The sequence below is a fragment of the Canis lupus genome, chromosome 19, assembly GCF_003254725.2.
Source record: "Canis lupus dingo isolate Sandy chromosome 19, ASM325472v2, whole genome shotgun sequence".
In the NCBI taxonomy this organism is placed as follows: Eukaryota; Metazoa; Chordata; class Mammalia; order Carnivora; family Canidae; genus Canis; species Canis lupus.
The window spans coordinates 19,579,447-19,606,009 of record NC_064261.1 but is presented as its reverse complement, the minus strand read 5'-3'; the positions used below and the strand labels follow the sequence as shown (position 1 = coordinate 19,606,009).

At 38.4% G+C, this 26,563-nt stretch overlaps 1 protein-coding gene and 1 long non-coding RNA gene across 10 annotated transcripts in view; one reads left to right on the top strand and one right to left on the bottom strand.

Annotated features, from left to right (window-relative positions):
- PRDM5 (PR/SET domain 5) overlaps positions 1-26,563 on the bottom strand; it is a 200,146-nt gene that overhangs the window by 19,247 nt on the left and 154,336 nt on the right. For 2 of the 9 annotated variants that reach the window (XM_035702131.2, XM_049097195.1), the window contains one exon: positions 6,654-6,781. The exons of the other annotated variants lie outside the window; for them this stretch is intronic. In XM_035702131.2, coding sequence (XP_035558024.1) covers positions 6,654-6,781 — 128 coding nt within the window. The remainder of the gene's footprint in view (positions 1-6,653; positions 6,782-26,563) is intronic. 9 annotated transcript variants of the gene reach the window in all.
- LOC112642724 (uncharacterized) overlaps positions 873-26,563 on the top strand; it is a 29,405-nt gene continuing 3,714 nt past the window's right edge. Inside the window, exon 1 of the long non-coding RNA XR_003125389.3 lies at positions 873-1,008. This is a non-coding gene — a long non-coding RNA (uncharacterized LOC112642724). The remainder of the gene's footprint in view (positions 1,009-26,563) is intronic.

The window sequence follows — 26,563 nt, the reverse complement described above, 5'->3', positions numbered from 1 at the left end:
ATAAAAACAAAACAAAATTGCATCCTTCTTTACTAATTTCTTTCCAATTACTCTTAGTGTGCCATGTGAAAGAAATTCCACCTCTCACATGGTGAGCATAGTTGGGCCCAGAGAATAAGCTGAGTGGTACAAAGACACTTACACTTGTTCCTCCTCTCCTTTTCTCTAAAAATCATGAAACAAAACAAAACAAAACAAAACAAAACAAAACAAAAAAACTATGCTGTCTCTAGAGCATTCCTAAGTATTCTCAGCCCTAACTTCCCAGTCCAGAAGAACCCATGCTTGTGTGCAAGGAAGGAAGAGAACTTCAATTTCTAATCTTTGCTGCCCACCCTTATCATAAGGTTCACTGAGGATGACAGCAGTTAGGCAACTGTACAGGAGTTGATACAACAAGAGGCCACATGCCACAGAAAGCTAAGGAAGTCTGAGTTCTTATTGGCAGGTTAGGCAGCAGAGGTAAGGCTGGGTTATCTGCTACCTTCCCAAGTATACAGTGGAAAATAATTTGCAGGATGGTGTGGCTGAAGTGTTTAAGCAAGTTTGGACATTGTTGGACTTCCAAAGGTCCCATCACTCCTTCCCCACGAAGAACTCATACAGTATCATCATTATAACATTAATCCTCCACTACTTCTCTTCCTTTTTATCTTTTACTCCATTACAAAATCTTTAATATGGGCACAAAATCTGATGCAATAAAATATCATGGAAATTGTAACACCGTTTCAGAGTGGAATATGTAGTATAAATTACACATTTTAACTCATTAGCTGGATTTAACCAGAGACAAAATGATTAGGTCCTTGATTAATTCTGTTTCTGAATGATTACACAGTTTAACTGACAAATACCTTGTCCTTTGTCATCATAACTGGGGAATCATTACTAAATGGAGGCAATCTATTTGTCAGTTAAACTGTAATCTGTCAAAAAGTAGAATTAATCAGTAGTCTAATCAGCTCGCCTTTAATCAAAAAGCATTTGGCAGAATTCATTCAGAAGGTAGGATTTATAGAGCTCTATACCCTGTACCTTGTTATATAGCTACTAAAAAGTCCTATTTTTGTGTTGTTAATGCCCATCTGTATTTTAAAAAAGCTTCAAATGTTATATTTTTTCCAACATCAACTGAATTAAATCTCAAAATCGTTTTAGAAACAAAGTTATATTTTTAATAAATCCTGGAGGGATCTTGATGTTGAAGTTCTTTAAAATAGATATTTTTTGGAGCTTTCCTCTTACTTTAGCTAAAGGATTGCTTGCCAGGATGGAAAGAAGCATGACCTCCATTATACAGATTACCAAAACCAAGGATGGATCATGGGTAGATTATCTGCATGTCACCAGTAGATATTGTGAATATTACTTCTGGTTATTTTTATGTTAGGCCCAATTAAGTAAAAAACAGAAAATATAACAAATGAGCTTTTCTCCTTGTAGTCAGAAGTCAAGGTAAATAGTATAAGGAAGTCATAGAATGCTGGCATTTGTGACAGTGGTAGCCTGAGTCCCAATAAAATTGAGAAATAAGAATCAGTAAGCAATTAAAACAAGCTGACTAGTGAGTATGGTGAGGACTAGCAGAGCCTGTGGTATTTTGAACATGTATAAACACAGTTGGCTTATGATAGGGCTCAATCTATAAGCCAAACACTGGCTTTCTGGTTGTTACATAGTATGTGGATATATTTGATGGACAAACTTTTCCTTTATTTGTCTTGCTCAAAGCTATAACAAGGCCAGAGTGTCCATGCTGTTAATGAAATAACTTACATGTGAGCAACTTGAACATCAAATACAATTTGAGAGAAGAAGCTCACTGAAGAGGAATCAGATATGGAAAGAAGTCTCTTTGTCACTCTTTCTCACACACACACACACGTATGTTAGGATATAAAGTTATCATTGGTTGCAAATTAATTTCGTTTGATTAACTTTTCTAGACTAAATATTTCTAGTTATTAAGATTTCCCCACTAGAGTTCAGAAAAATGATGACTTTTGCCAGATGATCATTCCCTACTTCTAAATTTAAAAGAAAATCTTAAAAACCTCATGAAGCAGAGATTTGGTGTGAATTTCTTAAATATGAAATTTCTAAATAAACAGAAATTTTATAAATTTCTAGTTCCCCATTTTCTCAGCAGCTGTAGCAACAGTTAACTTTCTCCTGTTGGGCACATGGCAAACTCTGGGAGAGGGGAAACAGAAAACTTGTGACTAATACAAAAGCATCACATTTTTGTAGCATTTGGGGCAAAGTCATTTAACTGTTCTACTCTTCCATCTACAAAATGTCTCACTCATTTCCAAGGTAGAATGTAGAGACTCTCATATAAGGGAAGGCCATGTTCAAACAGCCTTAGACTTTTGTCAGCCTGCACTCTGGTAAGACCCATTTGTCAAATCTTCCTTAGGCAAGGCACAGCCTGAGCCCTCCACTGTGGTCTAGAGCAGAGTTTCTCAACCTCAGTACTACTGAAATCTAGGGCCAGATAATGCTTTGTTTTGGGGAGCTGTCCTGTGTACCCACTAGATGTCAGTAGCACATATGTCTCCCCTCCAAGTCTATTTCCACTGCATCCTGCAGTGGCCCTGACACTGACCCGAGGTCATCCTTGACACATGCTCTTCAGGGTGGCAGAAACTGTGAAGTCCATGCTGATATTTCCAGATTTTTCCATTTTACTAGAAGCCAGCTAATTCTCTTCATAAGACTGGTTTTGTAACCAAAAGATGACTACCCAATTCCATAAAATAACCAATTTGCAATAGAGTCACAGGTGAAATTTAGAGGGGGCTTTTCGAGTGTGGCCACACAGGCTGCTATTACACACAGCTGAGGGGACAGATCTATGGCCCACAGCACAGCATGCCATATATCTAACAGCAACTCTTAATGGCCCCGTTTCTGAAAGCTCATGTGCCACCAGCTGCACACAATCAAAATGCACTGAGTTTCCCTCTAACGAGCAGCCTTGCCTAGAAAACTTCTTTTACAGATGTTTATAGCTTTTGTGACTTTTTATTCACCATCTTATTTTTATAGCTGGTGTGATCTTTCAACATATGACAAAACAAACCCATGTCCTAGTAAACAATGCACCTAAAAATTATAAGTCTTTGCGAAGCTTACAGAAAGCTAGGAGAATATTTAGAGCAGGTTTCTACATAACACATCCATAATTGGTTTTGCATTGTAGCTAATGGAAAACACACTTTCTATAAACTAGGAGAATGATTGCACAATTCACATATAGAAAACTAAAAATAAGCACAGTAAATAGAATATAATTCTTATATTAAAGTGTATACAAACTTTAAATAGAAACAAGAAGGCACTTAGCTCCCTTTTAATCCACTCTTGAGGCCTACAGAATAATGCATACGAGTTAAATGGCTAGAACAAAGCTCTAGCACTTGCAGAGAGATGATAGAAGAGCTAGTCTGGCATAAAGCAAGCAAAGAATCGTCCAAACTAGCTCGAAAACCTCGTTTCCCTGGGGCTACCCTGGTGACTCGGACTGGTCATCTGGAATAATGAGGCAAACTGACATAACTACATTTCTCTCTGCTTCTCTCCCAGTCTCCAGCCTATGGACTGCAGCACTGCCTGCATGTCTGAATCACCCAGGGATCTTTTTAAAAAACACTGATGCCTGGGCTCCATTCCTAGAGAGCCTGATTTAGCTGGTCTGAGTGTGGCCAGGCACGGACCCTTTTTAAAGCTCCCGAGGTGCTCCTAATGTGCAACTAGAAGCTAGAACTTATAATCTGATCCCCCATCCTCTCAAGTAATAACTGTACTACTACTAATAAATACAACACAGCAACGATAACTTCTATTTCTCCTCCCCTTCCTCTGATGCTCTCCTACCAAGGCACTATTGTGTATGTTAATAGAATGTCTACTTCATGTTGGCCGATAAAGTGCTAGGAACTGTTAAGGATTTTTTTTTTTTACATTTAATTGTTAAGCAATACTGTATATTTGGCACAGTTATTCTCACTTGCAGATGATGCAGTATTAGTTTTAAAATATGACTGAGGTTACACTGTAGGGTAGCCAAGGCTAAACTCAAAACATGGCATGCTTCCTTCAGGGCCAGTGTCTGTCTGTAGTGACCTCCTTGTGTGTGGCTTCCTACACATCAAACTCTTTCCTTGAAGAGGAGGCTACCTAGCCCAGCTGAGAGAGAGAATCTTGATGAGGCTAAGCTGCTTGCACGTGGGAATCACCTGGGAATGCAACGAAAAATCTTGATGCCTGTGACTCACCCCCCAGAGAGTGTGATTTCATTGCTTAGGGGGTGTGGCCTGAGCTTTGGCACTTTTAAAGGACCAGAGGCAATCCTAATATGGACACACGTTTGGGAACTGTTGGGCTACATCAATGATGGCAATTACATTTCCTTTTCAGTTATGGGTTCAGATTGGAGCATGTCCCATGGCTGTGGTTATGGTGCAAGAAAGTAAGTCTATGGGGATTCTGGGAAAGACTTCTCCTGCCTGCTGAGGCTGACCATGTATGGGCTTGATGCCTAGGCTACTGCAGCCACGTGGTAGCATGTGAGGGGCTGGCTGAGGACAGCAGAAAAGATGAGAGGAATCCGAGCCACTGAAGATCTTGTAGCGCCAACCACGAGATGGCCCTACTTCTGAATTCTTGTTATGTGACTTATAATCTTTATCATTTAAGACCCTTTCAATGGGGCTTTTGGTTACTTAGGGATGAAAGTATTCAGTCTCTATCTTCCCAATCATCACACCATATTCCAACGGCCCTATGCTAATGACAGAGAAACCTCTTGCTCAGATTGAAGCACAATGCTACAACAATGATCAGAAACTCAAAGTCAGCGGCTAGCTATTAAAAAATGACAATGTAAAACCTGGCCTAAGAGCCTCAGTCCTAAAAATGGGGGAGAGTGTTCTTTTGGACAGCAGTGTTTTTCTTATACACATGAAAAAAGTTAGAAAGGAGCTGAAGATATATTTGCTGATAAGAATTCTGAGAACAATGTGAGATTTTTGCATTGTAAGGAATGTTCTTTGTAATCCTTGAAAGAAAAACAATGCTGGTTAAGTGAAAGAGTGTTATTATTTAAATTATTTAAAGGGAAACGATTTATTTCCCTGCATAATGACTAATTATTTAGATATTTTTTCTCAAAAATCCTACAAAAGAAGACTAATCATATGAACAGGAAAATTTTATAATAAGGAGAAAGTTATTCTCACCAATTTTCAAAATTATAAATCAAACTCTGAAATATAAAAGTAAATTAGAACAAAAATATGAGAAAATATAAGGGAAAGAAGTAGAAGGGAATAGAAGAGAAATAAATATAAAAATATAAAGGACATATAGAAAAGATAAATGTATGTATGTATCTAATATTTATACCTACACGTTTTGATAAATATATATATAATGTCCAAAAATTCTGAGTTTCTTATAATAATCAGAAGTGAAGCCAATCATAAAAACAAACTGTTAGAGCTGTGAGAGCATAGGATGCTAATGTGACTACCTTATTCTTTTGTTACATATTGTCTTAAACATTTTTGTCGTATCCTAAAAATTTGCTAATGAAAATCAATGTAGTTTAAAACAGCCTCATTTTTTTTTTTTTTTTGCACGTTCTAGGTTGCTTCATTTAACTATGGGATATTTCTGAAAAATTTGGTCCCAAGACCCAATAATGTACGACCAAAAGCAAACTGAGAAAGAAAAATATTACCTACTTCCTTTAAAAAGCCAGTATTTTCTATATTTGGACTAGTACTTTAAGCCTACCTACCAGTTAGTTTAAATGTTTCTAGTTCTACTTACAAGTGATCTGACAACAATCAAGATAATCCCCATGATTAGATGATGGTGTAATTGAGGGTAAATTCATCAGCAAAAGTGTCCATTGTGTAGGAACTGTAGGGGACAAAGTTTTGAGACATGGTCCTTATCCTCAAGAAGAGGCTGAAAGATTTGAAAAAAGGGCAGACAGAGTAGATGGAGTTGAGGTTTACTTGTCCATAAACCTTCAGTTTCTATGGCTACATAATTTGAAATATAATATGCAGCAAATACCAAATATCCCTGTCAATTGAGGGGCCATAATATAGTGGTACAGGCTACAAAGAATAATGTAAGGTGAGAACACAAAATAGTCACAGACTCTCACTTTTAAGAAGCAGATGCAATTAGTCCACAGAGAATTGATTTAATTCAACTTGCCTACTTCCAAAAATAACAAGCATGGTTTCTGACATATGTGATGGTGGCAAGTGTAATCCATCTTTGAATGAAACTACAAAGTTTATTCAGAGGTCTGTAGGAGAAAGGAATTATGTAAATGCAAAGTCCTAGAAAAGGGATATCTAATTCTAAAGGAATAACATACTTATCCCATTACACAACTTTGAAAATAATAAGAACACAGCAGAAAGGTGCTATCACACATGCAACTAATTCGCCCATGGCCAACGGAGCATTCATTTCAGCCAAGTTCATGTCAACAGGTGAAACACAACCATCAAGGCACAGGGAGAAGTCAGAGGAAATCATATCATCAATATAAATTACATCTCTGAATCAACACACTCCACAGATGGCAGCGAGCTAGTAGCATAAACCTGCCCTCTTCAAACCTCAAAAATGTTGAATAAAACAGCCTGTCTATTTGCACAGGTGAGGAGCCCATGGTTGTCCTGGCAAAGATCTTGCTAGATTTGAATGTGCTCAAGTCATACAATGTTTTGACAAAAAGTCCGTCAGCCTAAAAGGTTAGGAAGAGAGAAAGAGAGAGAAATAAATTAATTAATTAAGGAAAGAAAGGGAGAAAGAAAAAGAGAGAAAGGGGAAGAAAGAATGAACAAACGAGAGAATTACTGTAATAAATGGGAACATTTTTGTTTTCCTAATTTAAATAATCATAATATTTTTAACCCAAAGGCAACTGCAGAACATTATTTTTATTCATAAAATGAGTGTCTTGACTCTTTCCCCTTTTCATCTGAATGGTTTTGTTCTGGAGGTAAATTTGAGCTCAATCTTCTTTCACAAATGGCTGAGTTCTTTATGAAAACTTTTTGTAATCTCTGGTGGTATAACACAGACTTGCAGGCTGATATATACTTCCTACCTTCTACCAAATACCATTCCTACCCTCAAAACAAAATGACCTATCGTCATCAATGGTAACCAGTACAAATCAGATTTTGCCTTTTTTTTTTTTTCCAATATAATGGTGATCTCACTGGCTAGCTTCTGATTGTTTAGGATTCAGTATATTCCTTGAGAAAAGACTTCTCATTAATTTATCTTAAGAACTCTTGGGGCAGCCCCGGTGGCTCAGTGGTTTAGCGCCACCTTCAGCCCAGGGTGTGATCCTGGAGACCCAGAATCGAGTCCTGTGTCAGGCTCCCTGCATGGAGCCTGCTTCTCCCTCTGCCTGTGTCTCTGCCTCTCTCTCTCTCTCTGTGTCTCTCATGAGTAAATAAATAAAATCTTAAAAAAAAAAGAAAAAAGAACTCTGACTAGTATAACCAATTGTCCCCATTTACCTAGGACTAGTCCAGTTTCAGCCCTGAATGCCCCACATCTCAGGAAATCTCCTCAGTGTGAAGAGCAAAGAGCAAGATGATGCCATGTCAGCACCACCTGAAATTAGGAATTAAGGCCCGTTTTAAGGTCCCATTTATATATCATCTAGGGACTATAGGCATCATCCCTGTAGATTCACTCAGCTACCACTTGATAGGACAATATACTAAGCAGGAAAGATTCTGTAACACAAGGTCTGCCTACACTCTTCCTCGTGAGAGAGCAAATAAGTACAAACAGTAAATTTCAGAGTTACTCAGAAATACCCAACTCATTCTCTCTTAGAACATATTAGGTAAAAGAAAACCTTTGAATTGAGACAATTTCCTTGTTTTCACTACATTCCAAGACACAGAAAACCTAATAAAGTCGCAGATCTCATTTCTGAACCATTCCTTTGCATACCTGTGTGATGATCCTATGTGATGTCTTTACTCTTTGTATTTGTTCCTTTGTTTAGCTATAACTGCCCCTTCAGAGTATGCGAACATGGAAGAAAAGAATTGTCACTATGATCTCTTAGATCAAAATTTTGTTCTCTTTTTATACTTACAGTGGCAATAGGCTTTTTAAAAGATTTATTTATTTACTCATGTGTGACACATAGAGAGAGAGAGAGAGAGGCAGAGACATAGGCAGAGGGAGAAGCAGGCTCCCTGCAGGGAGCCCAAGTGGCACTTGAACCCAGGATCCCAGGATCACGCCCTGAGCCAAAGATAGATGCTCAACCGCTGAGTCACCCAGGCATTCCAATACTTTTTCTACTAGTAGCTAGATACCCTTTACATCAAATCAATGTAAATCATACATTTGGTGGAAGATTCAGTTAACACGATTTTCATTATGCACACAAAGGAACCAAGCCACAAAGAGGCCCAAGTGCTCAGAGGGAGGTCAGTGAGGGCACTTCTTTTCCTATCAAGTTAAGTACAGAACCAATTTCCAAAGACCTCTCTCCAAAGAGAGAAAAGAAACAGACACTGAGCATACCAGTCACAGCACTGGCAATAGCTCTTAACAGGACAGATGTTGGAGAACTAACTCATGTCCTGCCAATGAGGAAATATAAACAGAATTTAATATTTTAAAAATTCACAATTTAGCCATTGAGTCATATATTACTTGGTGATAAACTGTCCCGCATGTTAAAGACTATATTGCAGATGAATGTCATTTTTTGGGCAATGACTTGGTATGCTGCTTACATGTCTAAAAACACATGTTGGTTTTTGTTCCTTCACTTCTGTTGCCTCTACAAGCCAAATATATAAATATATAAAATACATATATAAAAATATATATAAATACAATATATATATAAATAATAGATCTAAAGGGGACATATACATCACATTCCAGCAAAATGTTGCTTTTAATTTGTACTGGAAGAGTGAACCAAATATCTTCACTCACTGAATAGGAGTAGTAGCTGAAATAGCCACATACATAAGAAAGGTGTATGTGTGTATATGTGTGTGTGTGTATAAAATATGGTATAGTTGTGTAAAGATAGGTGAATACGATGTACGTGATAATGACAAAAGTTTGAGTTAAATAGACTTAATTCAAATTAATTCAATGTAATGCACATTGAGACTAGTCATAGGAAAACCACTAGGATTGTCCCCAGTGATGTTTTGAGTTTTGGCCCTGGGATCCAGCCTGTACCTGGCATGAACACTCTGGGATGTTTGAGACCTGGAATAAGTCCAGGCCTTAGGGCTGGGTGGCTACCCAGTCAGGGAACCACAAGGGGAGTCCTAAAGCTCAAGGAGGCTTTCAAGTGTCTGTTACTTTTTGGTAAGGCAGAAAGCACTATACACTCTGGAAAGATCACTGAAGAACCTTAGACCATCTGTTTTCTGCCGTAAGAATCAGTCCTTGGATGAGTGGCTTCTGTCACTCACAACTTTAGCTCAACCACTAACCCTCTGAAGGGCTTCGGGTCCGATTACCAACCTCCAGGCTCTCTTGCCCATTCCTTCACCTCATGATTTCTGAATGCCAAATCTCAAATTAGTAATCTGTCCTATGCTTCTGATACAATCTAGCATCAAGGCCACAAACATTCAGCATCATCAAAATCATTGTAAAGTGGACTTTAACGAGGCAAAAGAAAAGCTTTAGAAAAACAATACCTCTGAGAGGTCTTACAAGTACAGATAAATAACATTTCATGACAAAAATTCACTGAAAAATTGCTCTCAGTTTGGCTCCTATTATTTCTATCTACATGCTTAAACATATATTCATATAGGGAACAAGGCTGAAAAAAGTAATATCTATTAGTATTTTATTTACATATTTATAAAATTACAAATGTCTTTATGTTCATATATTTATAAAATTATAAGTATTACACATACAGTTATATGCTTATTTTATATATATTTGTTACATATAAATTATATATTATATAATTATATACTTATATCATATATTCTGATTCTGACTCCATGCAATGATTATTTCAGAGAACACTTAGTTATACTAGTAGTATCCAAATATTCATAAAATGACTAATTGTGTTATTCTTTAAGTGATTTCTGTTTTTGTGTTGTAAGCACATGACATCATAGAATTTTCTATACTCATTTCTTTTGTAGGATCTTTTATCTTTCAAGTTTGCAGCAAAGAACACCCGGCCCACTTGCATATTCTGCCTTAAGTGGCATTAGAGTCGTGGTACTTTTTCCTTTTTAGAGAGAGTGTATGTGTGGAGGGGCAGAGGGCAGAGAGAGAAGAGGGAATCTTAAGAGGGCTCCAAGCCCAGCGCGGAGCCCAATGACGGGTTCCATCTCATGACCCTGAGATCATGACCTGAGCTGAAACCAAGAGTTGGACGTTGAACCAACTGAGCCACTCAGATGCTCCCATGGTATTAATTTTTTGATATTCATACTTAAATACTCTCTGGAAAGAACTGAAGTCATAAGAAAGGATAATATCCACATTACAGATTTCCTAAAATGAGTAGACTAACCAAATAGAAAATATTCACAACAAATATAATTTCACTGGAAAATATCCAAATCTGTGACCCCAAAAAGATAATTAACAATTGAGAACTGAAGTTGAGATGAGAACTGAAGGAAAAATGGGATTTTACAAACAGTCCATTTAAATATTCCTCAGGAAGTGTGGCTAAAGCCTGCCTAGCAGCTATGACTCTAGCACCCCAGAAGGAGGCGATTTCTTCTCTACTGAATCATGACTGATACAGAGTATAATGATTTAGTGTCAATCATAAAGAGAAGAAAAGAGATAGCCAGAGCCTGAATGTTTCTCAGGGAAACAGATTTTTACCCCAATGTAATTATGGTTTGGGTCAGATTGTAATGATACACATATGTATATACATATATGTATATGTATAGGGAGCCATTAACTGCCTCATAGATTATAGTGGAAAATAAAGAAATCAAAGAGTAACACCTCTTTTATGGAGAAAAAGGGTACATCCATAACTATAACTTAAGCTGAAACCAAAATAAATGACCTCTCTCCTAAAGGCCCTTGCTTCTGCCATGAATTTAAGAATAAATTTCAGTCTATTATCTAGAATTACTGAAATCAAAACATTTAAAAAATATTCCCAACCTCCTTAAGATGAAGTATGGCTGAGAGGCCCAATCGGTCTCTCAAAACCATAATACACTCAACCTGACCACTGGCCTTGATATCAACGTTATCCTGTGTCCTCCTGGGAGTCAATCCTGGCCTAGATGTATATTCCTGGAAGAATATATCTAATATAGCCTAAAATAGTATACCTAAAATAAATCTTCAAAGATCTGAAAGGTTCCTACATTGAAAACGCTGTTTTAATGTCCAATGATGCAGAGAAACTGCCAATGAGACATTCAGGTAAAATGTGAGGAGTAAATCTGCCCTACACTGAAATCGTACTTATTAAAATGGATTACAAGGAACATGAAACATCCCTTCCTGATGGCTTTCAAAATATTAACAGTATTTTACTGAAAATAGCTTAAAAAGTGCAAGTAAAGGGAAAATGCCTGTAGAGGTCGTGCTGGTACTGTGGAATAGTTTTGGATGAGGCAGGTCTTTGTGACAGTCATCTTGGAGCATTCTCCAGCAGGACACTTCACAGCATGGACCCTGGGGACCCTGCAATGGGGAAGGAGGAGAGGGCAGCAGTGGACTTAAATGGAACCAAAGAGCAAGTTTTTGAACTGAATGAGAATTCGGCACCAGTGTTCTTGGAGTATTTGTAGAAGGTGGGTAGGTAGGTAGGTAATCCTTTAAAACATTTTGATAACATATCTATTTAGTAATAAGGAATAAAGACTATAGTGAAAAAAAGTATCTAATTTCCAATCTTTTTTTTTTTTTTTTTAATTTCCAATCTTTATGGTGCCCTCTAGTCATGGGACTGGACAAGTTACTTAACCTCTCTAAACCTTACTTCCCCCATTAGTAACATGAGGTTTTATACCTGGGTCATAAGATCTTGCTTATTGTCATCCTTGGCTCATAATAAAAATTCAATAAGAGTATTTTATATATTATATTAACCAGCTTTCTGGTTATTTTCTAATAGGCACATAAATAATGTAATTCAAAACTGAAAAAGGCACACAAATTATGAAGAACTGGGGTTATTTTATGTAGAAAGGAAGTTATGCATGAACCTCAATAAGCATTGTTCTTGCAATTCATTAATGGAATTTTCATATAAATAGATTGTCCTTTATTTCAAGACTCCTATGATACTTTAGTAATTAAAGTACCTGAATAGACTGCAAGATGAATATAAAATTCTGTTCCAGAGAGAAAATAGTATAGAAAATGTATTACTTTTCTAAGAATAATGGTCCCATCTCTTTTAAAAATTAATTGTATATTGCCTATCTCAAAACAAAGAAAAATTCTCTTTCACATGGATGTACTTTCCTTTAAATCCTGAAATATATTATTAAAGTCTAAAGATAATATAGTGGTAGCGAAGCAGCAATCATCACTTGGCTGAAATGCTAAATATTTATAGAGTTTTATTTGAGCTAAATCTGCAAACTGCTGTACATATACTCTTTGTTGATACGGCATGTTATTTCAGAGTAGACATCTCTGAAATAACCACATTATTATCGCAAAGGGAGCTGCCCAAGCTAGGGAGATGAAGTAGTTCTCTGATACCACTCTGATCCAGCCATTACAGGAACAAGTTTAACTAGATAGAGTAACCCTAAGACAATATGTCAGGTTTCCACTGAGGATGCCACAGGGAATGAAGAGACAGTTGTGCCCTATATTTTGTTCTAACAGTAGTAATAGGAATAACTACAGCCTTAGCAATCGAGTTATAATTTTATTAGCCTTAATATGAATGACAGTTTTTGTATAAAAATTGATAGAAAAATATTGAAAAAATTTTAGTTTAGGGGATAGAGTTGCTTGGAGTGAACACTTGTCTTTATTTCACAGTTTTGTATTTGTAAGCAGAAAACACATAGGATTCTTGCTTATCTTCTTCCCTCTTTCTCTCACCTGGGAAACAAAAGCCTGTGTTGACTTATTACTGCCTATGGAATCAATCGTATTTTCCTGTCTCAGCACAGAAATCTGCTGGTGGTCTTGTGGAACTTGCTTAGTCTCTCACCTTATGCTCCAGTTCTCTCCAACACACTCCACGGGCTCTACCAATGGGCTTCTCACTAACTCACAAAGCACAAGTTCATAACTTTACACACAGCACTCCGTTGATTTGACATGCCCTACCCCCAATTCTGCTCCTTTCCCTAGAAAACTCATACTCCTGTTTTCTGACCCAATTCAAACTTCTTCAGTGAACTCTATCTGGTCTCCCTCGGGCAGTGAGCTGCTATATTTTCCACGTTCCAACATTCCTGTCACACATTGATCCTCTCTCTCAAAGAAGATCTGCTTTAATAATGTGAGTGTCTGTCTCCCCTCTGGGTATGCAGAAAACTCCTGGGGGCTAAGAACAAGTCTTAGAAGTTGTGTCCCTTCAACATCAATGAAGATCCATTTCTATAGAAAAGTTATATAAGTACTAATAAGATGTAAAATTATGTTGTTAAAAGATTAAATAGGTGAGATAAACACTAAGGAAAAAAGAGAGAAAAGGAAAACTAGGGATGCCTGGGTGGCTCAGTCGGTTAAGTGTCTGCCTTCAGCTCAGGTCATGATCCCAAGGTTTTGGGATTGAGCACTGTATCAGGCTCCCCGCTCAGCAGAGAGCTCGCTTCTCCCTCTCTCTGCTCCCCTTGCTTGTGCCGTGCTCTGTCTCTGTCAAATAAATAAATAAAATATTTTTTTTAAAGAAGGAAAACTAGGATATAAAACTGAAAAAAATGAATGAATATAGTACGATTAACGTATCAGTAAAGTATGTCCACAGCAGAGGTGGCAGAGAAGGCTGGATAGAAAGTGATGCCTGACCAGGAGCTTTAAGAAGCTAAAATCTCCACAGGGAGAAGAGGGAGGGAGGAGAGGATGAAAACAAAAGAGGCCTGAAAACAAGGATTATTTTATTTGTACCATCAAGACACACTGAAGCAGAAAAACATGGTGAACTTTGGGATAAAGACATAGTCCAGACTGGCCAAAGCCCAGTGTGTGTGTGTGTGTGTGTGTGCTCAGAGAGAGAAGGGCTGAACTGGGGAGTGGCAGATGGTACAAACCGGAGGGCCCAGGCACCCTGAGCTACACTGTCTGGGTGCCAGTCTATAGGCAGCAAGAGCTACGCTGGGGTTGCTTCTGTTTATTTTGTTTTCTTTGGTAACTAAAACATATGATCAAATCTATCTTTATAAGTATTACTGTGGCAGCCATACATGGGATGGAATAGACCAGCATTTCTTAAGTTGTGTTTTGTAGAACTCTAGTCCTGGTGAGATGCAGTAGAACATACATACATCCCCCCACACACATTCACTTCCTCTCTCTCTCACTTACTCTGCTTAAATTATCTTGGCAAATGCTAGGTTAAACAAACAAGAGATGTCTTTACTCCCAGGCTTTTCAGAACTTGTAATCTGCTTGTGGAGATCACAAAATTCCAAGAGGAAGATCGCACACAGGGCTACAACTTCCTCTCCCTCGGCTCTGATGCCATCTCTTTTCTCCTGGTTCTTCGGCCTCTTTGGCTGCCTATTCTCAGTTTCTTTTTGGAGGATGTTCTGCTGCTCAACCATGTTCTTTTCTTCCATGGAGACTTCATGAATGAGCTTTCTACTCTCATGGACTTAACTCCCATGTTTTTCCTGACACCTTCGTTGGCCTGCACTCTTTCCTAAGAGGAGGCATATGTGGGTTTACAGTACCCTGGAGATACTTCTGTCATGGTCCCTGCCATGCTCCATGTGATCATGAATGCTCTGTCCAGAATCTATAAGGGCTAGAACTTTTTCTTAACCCTCCCATAACACAAGTTGGCTCAATAAAATTTAGTTGGCCAGTGAGACTCAACATATGCTCTCCTAAGTCTTAGAGTTGCAATTAGAAATGTACCACATTGGTCAAAGAATGTCTCATTAATCAGGAGTTCTCTATATATGCAACAAATATTTGAAGTCGTTGTCAAGCAAAGTTAAATAGAAACTGTCATGGAAACCTCTATGATAAGTTCTTTTCATTTTTAATTTTTAAGACTTTATGTGAGATAATTAAGAAAGGCCATTTGTCATCATAAGGATTTACAAATTACTACACAGGGATTTGATTTTATTCTCATCATTTAGGAAAACAGTAATATCAATCAGTTAACCAAACATTCCATAAATAATTTCTTCAAATGAAAATCTGTCTGAATTTTACATTACTTGTAAGCTCAAAGCTTCACTAATAACTCAGTCAAAATATCAACCCTGCTGTGGGAATAGTCCCAGACTGAGCGTTATGTGACAGATGAAAAATTTTTTTAAAAAGGCACTTATATCTGTCTTCATGTACCCTGCTGGGGCAGGAAAGAGTTGCTCACTTAAAATGCTGAGAAGAACTTTCCTGTCAGGTCTGGAAGGAGGATGGGAAATGAGACCTTTTGATTCTAAGCACAGTTATTTTATTCCTTGCACCTGAGCAGTGGGAAAAAGAAGAGAGACCAAATGGATCCTAGGAAAAAGCCATTAGAAAAGGATTTGCTGTTTCTCCAGGGATGGTTAGCCTGTGAGTATTTTCTTGAAATACTCCCTATCCCTACCTAAAACTCCCTGGGGAGAATAATCAAAACTTATTGGCAAGTTGAGATGAGTCTAAGGGATCACTGAATCAGAGAACAAAGAGATCTCTGAGATTTAAGAACAAAATAATTTGATAATCAGAGTGGGGCTGGTACTGGCCAGTAATCATCTAGAAACAAAGTGTTTAGCAGAATCCAACAAAGCCAAAATTCTGAGGCCACAGACCTTCTAGGACTTCTCAACGGTCCTCCTTGTCTGTCCCCTCTACTCACCCTGGAAGCCTCCTATTATTATTACTATCATCATTATTATTATTATATCCTCTATATATACTCCATGATCCATCACATTCTTGCTGACTAAGCAAGAATTACACTTCCTATCATAAACAGACAAACTTACTGAGGGTAGAGATAGTGGTCAAATTGTTTATTGCTGTATTCTCAGTTTGTAGCACCCTGCTAGTCCTTCAACATCTGTTTGCTGAATAAATGTATGAATTAATTCATCTCTCTCTCTCTCTTTTAAAGATTTTATTTATTTATTCATGAGCGACACAGAGAGAGGCAGAGATGTAGGCAGAGGGAGTAGGCTACCTGTGGGGAGCCTGATGTGGGACTCGATCCTGGGACTCCAGGATCACACCCTGAACTGAAGGGAGATGCTTTAACTGTTGAGCCACCCAGGCATTCCTGAATTCATATATCTTATTTAGCTATAGATTCCTTGGTAAATTAATAGTTTACTTCTGATATAATTTTACTTCATTCATTCAAAAGTCTGATAACCACTAGGAGCCAGGCACACAGATGCTAAGGAAAAAGAGCTGTAAGAGTTCTGTCCAAGTGGAAGTCAAGGTCTAAACAAGAGAAACACATAAACAAATTATGACAGTAAGTTTGTTAAATTCAAAAACTGAGGTTTGTGTACTTTCCAGAGCTTCAGTCAGAAAGTGTCCTAATCAGGAAGAAAGTCCTAAATAGGAACTGTCCCTACTGTCTACTCACAATAATTACATTTGAGTGGAGACTATCTATAATTGTGTTTGCCAGGCCACTAGCTCCAAAGGCAAGAAAGAGTTATACACCAGAGGCCCCCAAATAGGTAGCATTCCTGATCGTAATGCTGCCAGATAATTCAGCGTCAGACTCTTTGGCTGTCGTTTAGCTTTCTAAAAAGTATTGCAGAGAGAATATTATGATGGTGATGAGCCTGTTCACTTCAGCAGTCCCAATATGACACCAATTACAGGGCCTACTATTTAAAGGAAAGCTCTCATTAAAGTTTAGTATTACATAAGCAGATTTGCCACCAGACTTTGAATCCAAGAACTTAAGTAGTATGTAAGTATCATGAGAGCCTGAAAGGTTATACATTTCTTGATTTTTTGAATCCTCTTCAAGAACAGCATATGCTTTTATAAACAATTGTTAGTACTAATTTTTAAACCATCTTTTTAAAAATTATATTTTCCCAATTACAAAATATAGTTCCCATTGCTAAATGATGGTATCATGATCCAACTGCTAACTTATGTTTAGGATCATAATTGTATCTGCTTACTTTAGCACTTTGTCCAGAAATGTCAACCACTTTAAAATGCAGAAGCATATTATACAATTAAAATTGTACTTATTCAGCATGGTGCAATATTTAGCACTTGTTTCTGTTACCTACTAATGCATAATAAGTCATCCCCAAACCTAGTGACATAAAATAAGTAGTTCTTTCTCATGGTTTTGTGGATTGGGTTTGTGGATGGAATGTGGACTGACATGGTTTTGTGGGCTGACTGCTACGGAGACATTACTTCTCAGTTTCTCTTATAACTGCAGTCAACTGGCTAGAGCTGAAGTCATTTGAAGGTTCAAATAGGCTAGGTGTCCAAAATGGCTTACTCACAGGGCTGGCAGTTGGTGTCAGCTGTAGTGTGGAGGGCCTGTCTGTGATGTCTCTACAGGATTTGCGGTCTTCACAGCATGATTCCAAGAGATACAGGCAAAAAGCTCCAGTTTCTTATAGCCTCTGAGCTCCTAGAATATTAACTCTGCTGCACGCTGTTAGTGGTCAAGCAAGCCACTGTGACCAGCCCAGACTCAAAGGAAGGGTAGTTAGACTTGCCCTGTGGATGTCTAGGCAAGAAGGGAAAAAACTGGTGGCAACCATCTTGAACACACCATTACCACATGAACATACATTATGTTTTAGGCGAATGGTTCTAGGTTTGTTTGTTCCCAAAATACCAAGTTAGGTATAGAAATGATGAATGATAATGTAAGTACCATTAAAAGAAAGTCTGCAGAAAAATCACATCTTATGCCTGAGGACCACTTCAGTCCCTCACATTGATGTAATGCTACCCTTGTAACCCTAAATACAGTGAAAGAGAATTTAACTCCACAAAAGACTTTTGTCCATTTTCCTATAGATAATTTACCTACCCAATAAATTTGTCAAAAGTATGAAATCCAATTTATTTTAAGTTTTCATCTCTTACTATATTAGCCTAGAGAAATCCAGAGAACCAATCATCATATTCTAGAATGCCTGGACCAGAAGTCCTACTTTAAATCGGGAACATCATTTGATGTGCCAGAAAAGTACTCCTAACCAGGGAACAGAAAAGTTTCTTTGCTGATGATTCTAAGGGAGCTGCCTAGCTCATGAGCATAGTTGCACAGAAAATTTAAAAAAGGAGGCACTGGGTTGATAACCTCAAAAAGGATTCTCACAAAAAAAGAAAGCGGGAAGAAGAGAGAAAATGATGCTGTCAGTCCCTGAAAGGGAAGTTATTTTTCAAATGGTCTGATTTTCCCTTTTACAAAGGAAAGGCAGCTCACCGTGATAGAATAAGAATGTCCAATTTCATGCAGGTGTATTTTCTAAGCCAAATAAAATACAATAGTATCTCAAAGCCATTTATCTTAAATGATTCATTTGTAAGGCATCTAAAATTCCCCAGGAAATATGCGTAGAAACAATCAAGGTTTACTAATTCCAATACCAAATTAAAGATGTTTTCAAATAGTGGCAATGGGCCATACCCTTTTGCCCCCACAAGCACAAAAGCTCATGAAATTAAGAAAAATAAAAAATAAGAACAAATTTCAATGTTTTCTCTCAAGTCATAATAAACATTTAAAAGTTAATTAAATTTGTTCTTAATCTCTTTCTCTTTTCTAGATATAAAAACACTCTAAATCTAAATCTCTAAATCAACTAGCTCATCTTCCTGTCTCTGTGTGGAACACCACCATGTCCTGAAGTGTCCCTTCCAAGCATCCCAGGTTCACCTGGGACTCCTCCGTAGTCTTCACCACCTACATGCAGTACATGCTTAAACCTTTTCAATACTATTTCAGAAGTGTCTCTCATATATGTTCCTACTTTTTTTTTTTTTTTAGGTTTTATCTATTTATTCATGATAGACACAGAGAGGGAGAGAGGCAGAGACACAGGCAGAGGGAGAAGCAGACTCCATGGAGGGAGCCCGACGTGGGGACTCAATCCCGGTCTCCAGGATCACGCCCTGGGCGCTTAAATCGCTGAGCCACCCAGGCTGCCCATATGTTCCTACTTTTAAGTCCAACGGCCACCTGGTGTGGGCTCCCTGTCTAGTGCAGCTGGCTCCTGCCTCTGTCCTGCCTGGTCTCCCCAGTATGGCCTCCAGTATGGCCTCCTTTCATTCGTACTTGAGGATATCTTCAGAGCAGTCTTTCTAAGAGGGAGCTAATCATATCATCCCTCTACTCAAAATAAAACACATCACACAAACCAACATGCTTCCAGGATTCATATCAACTCCTCAGTCCCAACGTGTCACAACCGCTACCAGACTTCAACGTGCATCCTCAGACTTAGTCGTGGTGGAGAGGCCCCACCCTATGGGATGTGTAGCAACTACCTCTTTCTCTTTGTCCTCGCAGTTACATCTGCCTAGCATGCCCTCCTCTATATTCCTCAAAGCTCAATTCAAATACCACCCTCTCTCTCTAGTGTTTCCTGGAATGAATTTACTCACTCCCTTCCTGATTCAACAGGCTTGCTTCTGCATCTGTCTCTAGTTTTTTTTTTTTTTTTTTTTAAATGAATGCCTCATAATGTGTTCATGAGGATGGCAAGCCGGTTCTTACCCTTAAAAGACCCCTTTCTGTTCTCATCCAAGGTTATGAAAATCCTATGCAGTGTTCCTGTAGCTGAGGAAATTCTTCTTGCCTCTTTTTCCTCTTAGTCTCCACTTTTCACTCCGCCTTCAGTATCTCCTCCCGTAATGAATTAACTCTTCTCTTTCCTTCAACATCATGCTTATACTGCATCCACATGATGGGCCAGCTGGGTGCTCTGGTCAGATATTTTTGTATAGTTTTCAAATCGCGACATTGGTATACCACCCCCAAAGGCTCCAGATAAATTCAGCAGTGCCTAATGTCCAGGGGACTCTGAGGCATCCCACTCCAGTCTGGCCTTAGAGACACAGGGTTTCACTGCATGGTGTCAGAAGAAAGTGTGAAGGACGTATGTCTGTAAAGCCCGCCCACCCAAAACCTGAACTACCTGAGGACCCGGGACAGGAAGTTTCATGAAAGAAAATTAACAAAATATAAAACAACATAAAAGCCTGGGCAATCACTTGCATTTTCATATTTGTAAGAACACTTCTGGCTATTCCCACAAATAAGGCTGGAGAAACAGCTGTGATCTTGGATCTTGTGTAGACTAAATGGGTTTCCAAGTGGGGTTCAAAAGGCAGACTCTCTGAATTAACTTTCTAATTGGTCTAGGTGCTTTCCATTTTGAAAATCAAAAGTGATTAAGTAAGATGTGAAGCCTTCTGTAGTAAATAGTTACAAAAACAATTCCTTTTGAACCTAGTATTTACACAATGGATATTCATGACCATGTGCCCTATTTCAGTGTCAGTGTCTTGGCTCAAAGTGTGTAAGACAATAAAAACCTAAGGTCAAAAAAACCCCAAAAAAACCTAAGGCCCACAATTTCCAGATGATTTCTGTTCCTAAGTGTAATGTACTAACTTGGGACTTGAGATACTACACATAAAGATATCTACTTCAGATATAATTGAGGATGGCCAAGAAGACCTCTTATACAAAAGACTACAGAGATAAGGAGAGGAGGGTCTGCCAGAGAGCCTGGAGCATCTCCAAACTTAAAATCCCTGGGAAAATTAATACTTCTTTTTTGAGGTTGTTTCAGAAAGACTTGGTTTGAAGCCACAGTGTCCAAACTAAGGAATTCCTCCCACTCATGTGCAAAAGAAGTCTTCCTCCCCACAAAAAGCTATCTTCTCCAACACCCAAGCAAAGAAAAGAGCCCATTAATAGGAAAGAGAGAAAGTAGATAAGGAGATATGAGAAATGGTTCATAATACATTGTCCTGTGGGAGGCCTGCCAAGCCCTGCCCTGAGGCAGACTGACCTCTCCACATTCTGGGAAACAGAACCCCTTTCTCCAAAACTAACAGGATGGTCTCAATCACATGGGCCTGTAAAAAGGATGCTTCCCTAACTAAAGAGAAGTGTTAACTGGTCATGGAGTGTAAGATTTTCTGCTTCTACCAAACAGAAATTAATCTAGAAACATTAAGTACAAGAAATTATCCCAACAAACCTAGACAGCTAAGGTAAATTAGTGCTTTTAAAATGTGGAAAAAAACCAAATAACAAAAAACAAAAAACACAAAGAACACCACTCTTACCCTAAGCAGAAAAAAAAAGAAAATGCTGGATAATCTACATCATTGTTTTGAACCTAAGGTCATGGGGTATTTTCCAGACAAGTAGGTGAATTGAATGCCACAGAGATGGAACAGGAGAACTGTTTCCCCTTTGTCACAACACAGAGGATGAGGCGGGTGTCACCTAAGTGGGTAGGAAGAAAATAAGTAGAACTTTAAAGGATTCTTAAAGGTCCACTGTGGGCTATGGGGATGGTTCAGATTAGAATCATGGGAACCCAAGTACATTGGCAATGTAACCATTCACAGCTTCTCTTCCATTGGCTCTACCAGGTGCCCTTGAGAAAGATTAGGGGCAGGCTGAGAGGGCTGGAGAGTCCTGACAGTGATGAGGGTTGGAGGGCCTGATAAGGTTTCAAGGTGGAGAAGGAATACCAGAAGGAACTCATCTGTGTTCTGGTCCCCTCATGGACTGCAAGGCAGTGACCAGCACTGCCAGGGAATAAGCACACGGCTACAGACCCTTCTGACACAGAAAACAAATGCCTTCTGTCTTTGCCATATCTTGTAACTTATCTCTGTGAGGAAGCAAAAGCCATCAACTTGCTAAAAGAGATATAGGAACCCCTTGTAAACTCTGGTCCCAGGTAAAGGGCTCTGCCTCTGGGGAAGAACAGAACCTTGCCCATGCCCCGTACCCTGCAATGACTCAAAGGAGAGGGGCTCTTGGACCTGCTTTTGCCCAAGGTCCACAATGATGTGTAGAAGAGGTCTGCTGCTGCCAGAAAAAGAATAGTCCCCTCACTAATGCCCAAAACTCTCCACTGACACAAGGCCAAGTTCAGCCACCTGTCTTTCTAGACCTGTGCTGTAGAATTTTCTGTGATGATGGAAATTTTTCTAATTGTGCTATCCAATATAGGAGCCACAAGCTACATGCTCTATGAATCAGCCTTAATTTTAATGAAATTACAATTACTTGTAATTATAATTAATTACAATTACATTTTAAATAGCCACATGTAGCTTATGCCTAGGATATTGCAGCTCTAGACCTGCACTAATGCAGAGGTAAAAGTTGCTCACCACTGAATCACAGTAGGAATGCTGAGAAAGCTCCATTTCAGAGGCCCAGGTATGTAGCACCTGCCTCACCCTATTGGCAGAGCAGGAGAGCCAAGAGAGCCCTCTGCCCCACTCACATCTCATGTTGAGTAACATGTACTAGCAGATTATAACCAGTAAAGGGGCAAAGGCAGAGAGACAGACAGACAGACAAACCTCTACCGTATGCAGCAAGGGTATACAGGGTCTGTTGGTAGCAGAGAATTACTGCAGAAAACCCCTGACCATCCAGACCTCCCAGTAAGAACGTGGAAATAGCAGCCTACCACTACAGGAGAAGCTTAAAGCCGATGATAACTATAGCAGCAACAAAACCCAAAGCTAGTTCAACTCTTGACTAGATTAGCTCAAGCCCTCACATTAATGGTCAGGCCAAAAAAGAGGTGCACCTATTTCCAGGTAAAAATAATATTTCCCTTGATATCTACTATTCTTTTACATGCAGTAATAGGCATTGAATAAAGACATTGTGTGACACACAAAAAGCAACCCCCCCCCCACAAACCCATATCAAGAGACAGAATGGACAACATAACAAGATCAAAGGATGGCCCAGATATTTTAACATATTAATTATAGTTATTTTAAATTGGTAGTATCAATTTTAAATATTTAAAATTATTATAATTAATGTGTTAAAGAATCCAGTGAAAAGGTGGACAACATGCACAAACAAATGGATAATTTTAACAGAGACATGGAAGTGATTTTTTAAAAAGCCAAATGGAAATGCTAGAAATGAAAAACATGGTATCAAAGATGAGCTCCTTCAATAGGCAGACTGGGAACAACAGAGGAAAAATTCAGTAAAACTGAAAATATATGAATGGAAATTAGAAACACAGAGACAAGAAGAAAAACACTGTGATTAAAAATCAAAAGACAAACAAAGCAAAACAAAACCAGAAGAGAACTACCAAGAGCTATGGAACAACATCAAACAGTGTAACACATGTACTTGACATCCCTTAAGAAAAAGAAGGAAAGAAAGGGACCAAAGAAGTAATTTTTTAAAAAGAGCTGAGGATTTTCCAAAATTTAGCTATTAATAACAAACTGTAGATACAAGCAGGATGGATACAAAGAAAAACACATCTAGCATAACAAAGTGTTGAAAACTAAAAATAAGGAGAATGTATAATATATTGAAGGAAATGGATAAAAGGAAATTAAGCCTTGGACTTAAGCCATGGCCTCTCCATAAAAGACCAACGACTGTTCAGCCTTTTAGTATAATGTGGATTTTAGCAAAATTGTCTCCCACACTTGCAGCCCTTACTGGACCCCATAAACAATAACCAGAATGAAAGGATTTTGTGTTCCTTCGCTGAGGCATCCATGCAGTAACCACAGAATGCAAATCTGAGGGTGCAGGCAAGGCATGGCATTTTGTGCAGACTAACTCAAACTTCTCAAAGATGTAACATGCTGAATAGTATAGTTTTTGTTGTTGCTGTAACAGAATTAAAATTCTTTTGAAATAGGACAAAAACGTCTAGGATTAGAACTATCTAAATACTAAATGTAATGTGAATACAAAACTGAAACTGACATGCATCATGATCCAAATGTAGAGATATCTTTTTTTGTATTTGGTCCTATAAAACCAAAGTAATAAAGGGAAAATACCCTGTTCCTTTGGAGTTCTCCATGAATCATATGGGATTCGGCCTAAAATTCTGGGTGCTTCTAGTTGAGGTGCTGTAGAGTGTGCCCTTAATCAAAAGCTGGGGTTTGTTTTCTTTCCCTGCAGTTAGTGCTTGAAAGCTGCTAAAAGGTACCACCTGTCCCTGGACACCTCGAGGCAGTTTCAGGAACCTTGAAGTAAGGCTCAAATATTCAAATGAACACAAGGCTTTTATATCTGCGATCATTACTGCAGTTCGTTTAGTTTAAAAATATACAAGAAAGTATTCAGTCAGTTAGAGTCAAAATATTTAAGTAAATAAAAGGCAAATGTGTGTGGTAGGTAAGGGGATTGATTCTGCAGCCCATCTTCTTGGGTTCCCACCTCAATTCTGCTCCTTGCCTGCTTACGCCTCAATTTCTCATTTTTTACAAAGAGATCACACGAATATCTACCTTACAGAGGCCTAAAAGGGTTTTTTAATTCATTACCAAGTTATGGGATATAAATTCTGTGAGGCTTCTTAAATAAATGCTTGTGAAAGCCCAGACTAGTACCTGGCATGGGATTAGTTGTCTTTGTATTTGTTACCACTATTTGTATCAGTCTCATTAATAAACTTTATATTAAGGCAAAGTAAAAACTGATTAATTGAACTGGAAATATCATACTCTCTTTTATTTTTTTTAAAGACTTCATGTATTTATTCATGAGAGGCAGAGAGAGAGAGGCAGAGACACAGGCAGAGAGAGAAGCAGGCTCCATGCAGGGAGCCTGACATGGAACTTGATCCGGGGACTCCAGGATCACGCCCTGGGCCAAAGGCAGGTGCCCAACTGCTGAGCCACCCAGGCATCCCGAAATATCACACTTTCTTGAGAGGACCCAGAAAGTATTTTTTTCCTACAGTGATTTTCTTCTGTGGTATAATCATGTCTATCATCGGTAATCATGTGCGGTAACATATTAGGTTCCCATCGTGCCCAAATTTTGGTTAACATCACTTGTTTCGATGACAGGAACCAAGGTTCCTTTGCTTGCATGCTGGCATCTTTAAACATATTATTAATGCCATTATGAAAACTGCACACATGTAAGATAACTTCCTAGGTGAACTAACTTAAATCTCTTTAATAATGTTCACTATCGGGCAGCCCGGGTGGTTTAGCCCAGGGTGTGATGGTGGAGTCCCAGGATCAAGTCCCACGTCGGACTCCTTGCATGGAGCTTCCTTCTCCCTCTGCCTGTGTCTCTGCCTCTCTCTGTGTCTCTCAAGAATAAATAAAATCTTAAAAAAAAAAAAAGTGCTCATTGTGAAATATATATTTAAGTCATATCATTACAAGTAGTCATCTTTGTCTAATCCTTTATAGTTTATGAAGTAATTTTATACTCAGTAAATAATCCAATTACTAATATTCATATAATATAAATATGGTGTTATAAACCAGAAGGAGAAACCTGCTATGGATTTGCTTTAATGAGTACAGAAGCTGTTTCTGTCCTCCACCAGAAGAACAAGAAGAGTTATTTTCTTCACAGGGCCTCTGAGGGTATCTTTTATGGCCTACAGAACTGAAGTGGAAGGCTAGAATATTATTATACTGGAAAGGATATTATTATTATTATGTGTTTTCTCTAGTTTTTATTTTATAGCTAAGGTAAAAAGTGAAATCCAGGAAAGGCCTAAATTAGAATTACTCTTAGGGGATTAAGCATGTCTCTTAAAAGCTGGAAAAATATGTCCTTTATGTCCAGACTATGAGCACCTTTAAAAGGCCAGACTGAAAAGGAACTGTGTGAAAGATAATGCAGTGAAAAGATGGGAAAAGTAAAATCAAGAACTATTTAAAACATCCGATTTCCACGTGGCAAGTTCATATGAAGTATCTAATGTGCTCTAAACAGAAATAGTTAAGAAATGCAGCTGCCTGGAGGGTGAACTGCTCATGGGTTTTTACATAGCAGGTGAGGCAGATGCTTGAGTATGGGAAAGCCGTATGTAAGTGAATGACGACAGTCCAGTGGAAGGCCGTAACAGGCAGTACCTGTAAAGCAGTGACTTGTTTTCTCTTTTTTTTGCCCCTTCTAATAACTGACATTATTTTTAACATCTTTCTTGAAAATGTATTTCCTCATACGCATTACTTAGTGGTCACACGCCTCCATTCAAGAATGTTCCTCTCACTGGCAAATGCTCTGCAAGGCAGCGTCTTTTATACCTTTTAGTATTAAAATGTCACGATCTATTTATCTGGCAGTTTGCCATTTATAATTCCTAGTACTCCTAAGCACTTATTCATAAGTCAAAGAATTGGGACACTTTCGAGGTCTGGACTTTTA